Source organism: Pelodiscus sinensis, chromosome 4 (assembly GCF_052426305.1).
Source record: "Pelodiscus sinensis isolate ZL-2025 chromosome 4, ASM5242630v1, whole genome shotgun sequence".
Taxonomy (NCBI): Eukaryota; Metazoa; Chordata; order Testudines; family Trionychidae; genus Pelodiscus; species Pelodiscus sinensis.
The window spans coordinates 7,709,646-7,719,110 of NC_143055.1; the positions used below are offsets into that span (position 1 = coordinate 7,709,646).

The 9,465-nt window shown below is 53.1% G+C and overlaps 1 protein-coding gene across 1 annotated transcript; it reads right to left on the reverse strand.

Moving 5' to 3' along the window:
* Positions 1-2,558: 2,558 nt before the first annotated feature.
* Positions 2,559-9,465, reverse strand: MRPS26 (mitochondrial ribosomal protein S26). The gene is made up of 4 exons (XM_075930994.2): positions 9,180-9,465; positions 6,926-7,063; positions 3,675-3,798; positions 2,559-2,952 (listed from the first exon to the last, which is right to left on the reverse strand). Exons 1-4 carry the CDS (start codon positions 9,419-9,421, stop codon positions 2,821-2,823), a joined length of 636 nt encoding a protein of 211 aa, XP_075787109.2. The 5' UTR covers positions 9,422-9,465; the 3' UTR covers positions 2,559-2,820.

Sequence of the window (9,465 nt, forward strand, 5' to 3'; positions counted from 1 at the left end):
TTTAACCTGACTCCTTCAGTTGCTGTAACAGAACCAAGCACAATTTAAAAGAACTTCAGCCGGTCTAAAGGGACAGTTATAGGAAGAGCTTGGGCGTTTGGATCTGTGTCACTCCCAGGTGACAGGACCCACTGGGGCATCTTTCAGTCTTTCCTCAAGGCTGCCCGCTGCGAAGGAATTATGGAATTCTAGCAGCTGAAATCTAAGATGTAATAAGCTCTTCCTATATAACGGGGCGTCTGTTGGCCTGCTGGCCACCCTCTGCGATGGGACCCCGGTCCTAGCAGTAAAGGCACGGACGTTAAACCTTTTCTCGGAAACATACACACACACACTGCCCTGACCGTCGGCTGACAGTAGATTAATAAAGGATTTTATCTAGGAAGAGGGTTACTTAAGGGATAATTAAAAGTAGCACTATGAGAAGAGAAAAATTAACCCAAAAGAATGAATGCTGTATATCAAGAACAGATCTCTTGCCAGCAAGTTTTGGCTACAGGACAGCTTCCTCCAAGGTATCAGAGAAATGTAGTACAGGAAGGGATCTCAAGAACTCATATGATCCAGCACCCTGTGCTGAGGCAGGACTAAGCGAAACTCCAGCATCCCTGACAGGGGTTGGTCCAACCTGTACTTTTAAATCTCCAAAGGGGATTCCACACCCCTGCTTGGAAGCCTATTCCCGTGCTTAACTATCCTCATAGTTCAGTGTTTCCTAATATCTAACCTACATCTCCCTTGCTGTAGATGAAGCTCATTACTTCTCGTCCCACATTTAGGCTACGTCTACACTGCAATACTAGTTTGGGATACTGGAGGTATCCCGAAATAGCGATTTCAAAATATAACGGGCTCGCTATTCCAACATCCCTGTAAACCTCATTCCACGAGGAATAAGGGATGTTTTGGAAGAGAGATTTATTTCAAAATAAGCCCTGTGTAAACAGCGCCAAGTTTCAAAATAAGCTATTTCGAAATTGACTCTACATAAGCTATGCAATTTGCATAGCTCAAATTGTGTAGCTTATTTTGAGCTACGGGTGCAGTGTAGATGCACCCTTAGCGAGCATGGAGAAAAATAGACCACTAGTCCCTTTGTAATAGCCCTTCATGCATTTGAAGACTTTTCAGGTCCTCAATCGTCTCTCTCCAATTTGTCCACATCTTTCTTGAAGTGTGATGCCAAAAACTAAACACAATACTCCAGCTAAGGCCTCACCAGTACCACACAGCCCTTACTTCCATGTGCTACATACAAAACTCCTGTTAATATGTCCCAGAATTATATTAGCTTTTTTCCACAACTGCATCATTGTTCTTATTCAATTTATGATCGACTATTACCCCCTCCAGATTATTTTCTGTAGCACTAGCACCTATCCGGTTATTCTCCATTTTTGTAGTTGTGCACTTGATTTTTCCTTCCTATGTGCAATATTTTGCACTTGTCTCTGTTGAATTTCACCTTGTTGACTTCAAATCAATTCTCCCGTACATTAAGGTCCTTTTGAATTCTAATCCTGTCCTCCAAAGTGTTTGCAAGTCTCAAACATGGTATCATCCACAAATTTTATAAGAATAGTCTCCACTCCACTACTTGAGTCATTAATGAAAATACTGAATAGAACCCAAGATGCCCTTCAGGACCCGACTTGGTAAATTCTTCCAGTTTGACAGCTACCCATTGATTTTACTCTTTGAGTAAGTCTTTCAACCAGTTATCCAATCGGCTCATAGTAATTTTAATCAGCACCACATACTCTAGCTCTAAGCAAGCTAGAGTAACACAGGAGTCTTACTACTACTTTCTTGTAAACATTATAGTGTTCTTTAAGAGCAGGTTATATAGACATCTATCAGGGATGATCTAGAAGGGTGCTTGGTCCAGCTGTGAGGGCAGGGGACTGGACTTGATGACCTCTCAAGGTCCCTTCCAGTTCTAGTGTTCTATGATTCTGTGTCTCAAAAGCCTGACTAAGCGTACGTCTACACAGCAACATTATTTCAGAATAACTTAGTCGGTGTCTACAGAGCAGGAATTATTTCAAAATAATGTCGAAAGACTGTCAAGCTGGAAGACTTCTTACTCCAACTCCCATAACCCTCATTGTACAAGGAGTAAGGGAAGTCGGGGAAGAGTGCTCAATGTCAAAATAAGTGCTGTGTAGACGTTCCCTATTTCGAAATAAGCTACACAATTGACATAGCCGAATTTGCATAGCTTATTTCAAGTTAAGCCCTGCTATGTAGACACACCCTAAGATGCATCACGTCTACTACTTCCCCCTGTCTAATAGGCCAGTAATGCTGTCAAAGGAGGAAATTAGATTGGCAAGTAACAGATTAGGAAAATGAGAGAAGTCCCATGAAAAAGGGCACAGCAATGGAAAAAACCTACTAGAATTCAATCCTTGGAATATTTTGCAGGGAATAATCTTGAACTGGTAGAGGCATGACTGTACACTTAAGACACTGCAGTGATGCATATCACTATATCAGCTCATAGTTTAATATATCTAATACCTCTGAACTCCGTGTCTAAAAATGAAGAATTACCGTGTTGTACAAAACAAATTCCTTTAATTTCAGAGACAACAGCAACTCCTACCCACGCAACGGGGACATGAGCTATGATGTAGGCGACAGCCGTTCAGTGCAAGAATTGTGACTAGCACCAAAGGGCTTTGTCCAAATGAAATTCCGCGGTCAGCTTGTATGCATGATGCCCTTTTCCTCAAGCTCCTGACGAGCGAGCACAACCTCTGGATGGAAGCTGTGGGGAAATCTCTCATCTGAATTGTCCAACCAGATCAAGAGTCTCTAAGACAGCACACTCCGCTTGACGACACGCCCTTCTTTATCGATGGCGAAGTTGTAGTTGCGAGGGTTATCCAGGCACTCTTGGATTCGCTCGTCCAGATTTTCGGGGGTGATGAAATTTCTGGCTTCCTCCTAAAACCAATGAAAGGGAGAAGCCACTTCTCAGTATGTGCAGCGTCAGTGCCCACTGAGACAGCTGATTAAACAAAGAATGAGATTATGTTACAGGGCAGAGCGGTCAGGGCTCTGCACAAAGACATCCTCTACTTGCCCAAATCTGATGCTGGGGTGGAGTTGATGAAACAGGCATGAACTAGATGAGGGATGAGCACTGTGAGGAAACCTCCTTTAGCTTCTCACCCAAACTCCATTTCAATTCAAACGCAGTGGAGCATTCACAATTACTACCCCACAAGTCTGCTGCGGCTGTAATTAATGTTTATTGGGCCAGCAATGGCTCTTCCAGCAGCTCTGATGATCTCAGAAAGACAAAGCCTGAAGACCGCCAGAAAGATTCCCATTCTACCTCACGAGGGGCTCAGGACACCAAAGGCACAAAGGAAGGAACCCTGGAAACACATGGATCTCCATCTCCTACCTGCTCTCAAACATCTCAGGCAGGACATCCTTACGGCACCCCAAGATCATTAAGGCTACTCCTTGAGGCAGCTGGGAAGACAAGAGTTTGCCACAGAGCAATGTACGCCCCTTCTCCCCTCTCCGGGGTATGAGCTTGGTGCCCCAATGAACTCCCAAACCCATGGATACCAAACAGACCCACAGGTTTCAACATGAGGGGTTCACAAACTCAACACATGCTGTGATTGCTGTCCTCAAACCCAAGCCTTCCATACCTGCAACTGTAGGACCTCTTGCTCTTTCTGCTTAAGAAATTCTTCCATTAGCCTGGCATGGTTGAGGGCTCCTTGTAACTTACGGTCCTGCAATTCTTCCTCCTCTCTTCTGAGTCGTTCCTCCCTGTCACATAACCACATGAGAAAGGGGATACAAGTGAGCCCTCTTGGGGACAGTGGAAGGCATAGCACAGCAGCAGGGAAACATATAGTATTCAAGGGAAATATGTTGCTCTCCCATGGGATGAGGATGGCAGGGGAGGGAGTTAGCAGGTCTAGCAGAAGATGATGGGCTGGTGAAAGGATCAGCATGACAGATTCAAGGGTCAAAGTCCTAGCTATTCACAGAACAGGGATAGCTTGGGTGACAACAATGAAAATTCCCCTCGTACACACTTAGTATAACCAATATAATCAGAGTACAAAAGGAGAGAGAGTTCAGTGGGGAAGGGAGAAGAGTCACCAAAAGGGGGTGATTTTTAAATCCATACTCGCCATATCAATTCTTTTTTCATCAAGACACCATGAAAAATTCAGATCACACAGAGTTTACAATCTGTGGCTTGATTATTGACACTTGAATGAGATTACTACAAAATAAAGGTTTTGAGCACAGCTCCTTTTTAAAAGTGTCTTCACACGTAACCCTAATTTTGTCCTTAATAAAAAAGGGGACAGTTCAGTCTCTAGGATTCAGCCCTTTAAGGAGCCATTTAGTGCCAGTTACACTGGTGTTGCAAAAGGGACACTGGTCTGGTTAGCAAGTGATCCAACACCAAAGTCATTTTGCACAGTAGGGATGTTAGATAGTGTGTAGTTGAATAGTTGTGTAATCGCACAAAATATTATTGGTTACACAACTATTCAATGGTCCCCAGGGAGGAAAACGACAGCGGCCAGTGCACCCCCGGCAAGCCTCCTGCTGCCCCACTCTGCTGCCTCTGTATTAGAGAGAGAGCAGTGCAGGGCAGCAGCATCCCCTGTCCGTGGGAGGCCCAAGCTCACTGCATCCAGAGGCTGCTCCATGGGATAGCAGAGCAGCCCATGTCTGCGCTGATCCCAGGCCTGCTGTGAACAAAGGTTGCTTCACAGCAGCCTCCCCTGCCGCCCCCCCCCCCCCGCACGCCTCTGTAAAAGGCAGCGGGGGAGGGTGTGGGTAGTAGGCATGCAAGCGACTACTTCACTACCCGATAAGCATAGGTTTATCAGGTAGCAGAGTCACTACTCGACTAGTCGCTTCTCCTCTTCCCCAAACTGCCTCTGAATCAGAGAAATCCGAGGTGGGAGCAGAAGCCGATGCTAAGGGGTAGAGGGGCAGGAGAGGCAGAGGTGCAGTGGGGAAACGGCACGAGTGAGGACTGCTTGAGTCCCCATTCACCCCGGGTTCCCCACTGTGCCTCTACCTTTTAAAAAGCAGAGTTGCAGCTGGGATAGCGAGCGCCCCACCCTTTATCGACTAGCCAATGGAAATTCCATCGACTACTCGATTAGCTGACTGATCGAAATTTAACATCCCTAGCAGGCAGCAAGGGGGTGCAGCAAGGGCAGAGAGTGAGGGGGCAGCGTGGAGCAGGCATGTGTGGAGAGATGCTCAAAAGCTGATGCCCCGCACGTATCAGCTCTTGCTTGCCTCCCTCACACTGCGCACTGCTGCCTCTCTATCAGAGGGAGCCCAAGATTATCAGTTAATTGTGTAATTGTCTAGACCAGTTGTTCCCAACCTTTTTTATGCTAAGGACTGGCAAACCCATTCACAAACCTTTGGAGGATCTGTAACATTTTATTTGCATATTCATTATGCAAATAATGAATATGTAAATAGTGTTGCCTGACTGCCACGCCCCAGTGCAGCCTCTTGCTCCCCAATGCCTACCACCATTTGACCCCCACCCCACACCCTTTGACCTTTTAACCTCTGACCCCCTATAGCCCATACCAACACCCTCTTGCCCTGTGACCCCACCACACCCTCACCCAACTTCCCTTTGCTCCAATCACTCCAAACACCTCCCAGAGTGAGGCTCCCCTTCGGGGTGTGGCTGTTACTGACACATGGAATGGGGCATGTGCGCTCCCTCCTCTTTCACGTCCCTTCCCTCCCCAAGCGTGTCTTCCACCTTCATTAGTAGGAGGAGCGCAGAGCCCCAGCCGGGCCGCCATTACCAAGAGAGGCACCTCCTCCTGCTGCCACCTCAGTGCCACTGGTGGCAAAAGTGACCGTGCAGGCAGAACACAGAGCCCCAGCTGGCTGCCATTACAGAGGAGGGAGGCACATCCTCCTGCCACCACCTCAGCCCTAGTGCCGCTGCCGGCAAAAACAGCTGTGCGGCAGGGGGAGCGGCCCTTGGTGGCACGTGTGCTCCCTACCCCCCAATCGTGGCAGAGGGAGGAAGACACCTGCTCCACCTCCTCCTGCCATTCCTCAGCCACCATGGCTGCTGGAGCTGAGCCACCATGAACAGCTGGGTTGAGCTTCAGCAGCTGCCGCAGCCTGGTTGCCAGCGGTCTGCGGACCAGCAGTTAAGAACCGCTGGTTTAGATGGTGACATCCCTAGTGCAAAGGGCTGAGCTACCGTCACCTCTTGGTACGGTGGCCTGGGCTTGATTTAAACTGGAGGTGAAAGGCTCTGCATGTCATTAGCCTACCCAAACAGTCATCTTTTAAAGAAACAGTCAGTTAGGTAAGCTTGTGACTTGATTATCAACCATCCACATGAGGAAAAATATTTAACAAAGGGCACTTGAGTGCAGCATTGACTTGCGTTTGGGACGGGACAGAAGAGAACAAGCTAGGGAAAGGAGACAAGCTATCCTCAGAAAAGTGTTAATGGGATCCAACGAGCAGAAGTCAAAGCTAGACAAATTCAAACAGGAAGGCAGACATTTTTCACCGTAAGGGTAATTAACGATTTGGAAAAAACTTACCACAGGTTGTGGTGGATTCTCCATCATGGATAGTTTTTCAATTAAAATGGAATATTTTTCCAAGAGCTCTGCTCTAGGAATTATTGGGGAAGTTCTACGGCCTGTGCGACACACAGTCAGACTAGACGATCACACTGCCAGACCTGAAGCGACCAAGATCTAATATATGAATCCGTGCGCTCTCAATCAGATCAAAGTAAGACCCTTTCCTTTTAGAAGCGGAGGGGGATAGCTTCCCTGTACAGCTCTGGCATCTCACAGGGTTTCACTGCACTGAAGCAGTGCCCCAAGCCCTTTGTCTGGCAGGCTTGAGGGCCACTTCTCACCTCTTTTTCCGCAGCCGCGCGTTCTCAGCATCATTCCATGCCATCAACGCCTGGTGCTCCTCCATTGCCTCCTTCCCATACTCTTTAGCAAGGCGCGCCTCACGGCTCTTCCGCATCACCTCTTCCTTGAACTCTGTCCTGGGAGAGAGGTAAAAAATGCTATGAGCATGGCACAGTCCAATCTATGTTGCTTCTATCCCAGCATATGGCTTCTAAGGCAGATCTTCCACAAGCCAGCGGCCCTCACCTGTCACTTGGCCCTAATGCCACTAGAAAAGGCAAGGTCAGCTTGACAACTTCCAGTCACCTGACAGCGCCATTTCCCTTTCCAAATGTTTGGAGAGAGGATTTCCTTAAAATTGGGATTCCTTAAACATTGGACACACACAGAGGGACCCACAGGCATGCTCCAAAATGACCCTACCTCTTCCCCAGGTAAGTTCTGTCTAAGCTGCGTGGTCACCCAGCTGCCTAACAAGCCCCACACAGGGGCTCAGGGTGGCCACACAGAGCAGCACCTCTGCCTGCCAGCCCCAGCACGGAGCTGCCGCAGCCAGAGCAAAAGTGCCTCTCCCCACTGGTCCCAACATGGCAGGCCCATGCCAGGGAATAGAGCACCTCTCCATGGGCCACGGTCTTGCTGAGGCCCGGGGGACCTCTACCCCTGCAGCTCTATTGCAATTAACTCCGTTAACCTGTTTGTGGCACAGCAGGGCACCACAGTCCCAGCAATACCAGTGTGGCCCCAGCAATACCACTGGCTTTGGGCCAGTGCAGGGCCAGCCATGGCAGGCCCCAGTGGGACTTCGGTTAAAACTGTGTTAGTGTTTAACCAATTCACCATTTTTAACAGCCCTAGTGGGGAAGGGCCCCTCTCCTAGCCATTACACGGTGGGGAGGTGGACAGCAGGAAAGTGGAGTCTTTTCCGGCCATGGCACCCAAGTTAGAACTGCCCTAGAGATGCCATGAGGCAGGTGCCCCTTCCCCGGCCCCCACAAAGCCTTATCTGAACCTGTCCCAGCCAGGGCACATGCACCCCTCTACCGGCTGTGTTTGCTGGTGTTGCATGGCCCTAAGGTGAGAGGGGGTAGGGGTGGTCCTCTCTCCCTGGACAGCCTGCCCCCTGAACCCCACATCCCCATTCCCGCACCCACAGCCCTTGGGCAGAGGCCCCAACTCTCTAGCACAGCCCCTCCCCCCCACCATGACACCCCCAGGCAGAGCCCCCCACCCCTGCACCCCACCCCTCTAGTGCAGCCCCTCCCCCAGGCAGAGCCCCCCACCCCTGCACCCCACCCCTCTAGTGCAGCCCCTCCCCCAGGCAGAGCCCCCCACCACTGCATCCCACCCCTCTAGTGCAGCCCCTCCCCCAGGCAGAGCCCCCCCACCCCTGCACCCCACCCCTCCCCCCACCGCACCCCCAGGGAGAGCCCCGCCCCCGCACTCCTCCCCTCCCCCCCCACCGCACCCCCAGGCAGAGCCCCGCCCCCGCACTCCTCCCCTCCCTCCCCACCGCACCCCCAGGCAGAGCCCCGCCCCCGCACTCCTCCCCTCCCCCCCACCGCACCCCCAGGCAGAGCCCCGCCCCCGCACTCCTCCCCACCCCCCCCCACCGCACCCCCAGGCAGAGCCCCTCCCCCCACCGCACCCCCAGGCAGAGCCCCGCCCCCGCACGCCTCCCCTCCCCCCACCGCACCCCCAGGCAGAGCCCCGCCCCCGCACTCCTCCCCTCCCCCCCACCGCACCCCCAGGCAGAGCCCCGCCCCCGCACTCCCCCCCCCTCCCCCCCACCGCACCCCCAGGCAGAGCCCCGCCCCCGCACTCCTCCCCTCCCTCCCCACCACACCCCCAGGCAGAGCCCCGCCCCCGCACTCCTCCCCTCCCCCCCACCGCACCCCCAGGCAGAGCCCCGCCCCCGCACTCCCCTCCCCTCCCCCCCCACCGCACCCCCAGGCAGAGCCCCGGCCCCGCCCCCGCACTCCTCCCCTCCCCCCCACCGCACCCCCAGGCAGAGCCCCGCCCCCGCACTCCTCCCCTCCCTCCCCACCGCACCCCCAGGCAGAGCCCCGCCCCCGCACTCCTCCCCTCCCCCCACCGCACCCCCAGGCAGAGCCCCGCCCCCGCACTCCTCCCCACCACCCCACCGCACCCCAAAGCAAAGCCCCGCCCCCCTCTAGCGCAGCCCCTCCCCCCCGGCAGAGCCCCGCCCCCGGGCCGTTGCTGCGCGCGGCGCCCCGCGGCGGTTGGCGCTACCTGAGCGCGTGCAGCACGAGCCGGTACAGCCGGTAGCGCTCGGCCACCACCAGCAGCTCGGCCGGATCCACGGGCGGCGGCAGCTTCACGCGCCCGGCCTTGGACTTGGCGGGCGGGTCGAAGCGGGACTTGCGGCCCCGGGCCGGCACCAGCAGCGGCGGGCGGCGCAGCGGGGCCCAGCAGCGGCGCAGCGCGGGCAGCATGAGGCCGCTCCCGAACCGACCTCCGGCGGGCGCCCACATGGCCCTGACCCGCCCCTCCCCGCGCGCCCGGAAGCGGAAGCGGC

Coding starts and splice junctions, on each gene's coding strand:
- MRPS26 (XM_075930994.2), bottom strand. CDS start 9,421: ATGTGGGCGCCCGCCGGAGGTCGGTTCGGGAGCGGCCTCATGCTGCCC. Junction 3,799..6,925: donor GCGCGGCTGCGGAAAAAGAG/GTGAGAAGTGGC, acceptor GTTATGTGACAG/GGAGGAACGACTCAGAAGAG. Junction 2,953..3,674: donor AAGAGGTCCTACAGTTGCAG/GTATGGAAGGCT, acceptor CATTGGTTTTAG/GAGGAAGCCAGAAATTTCAT.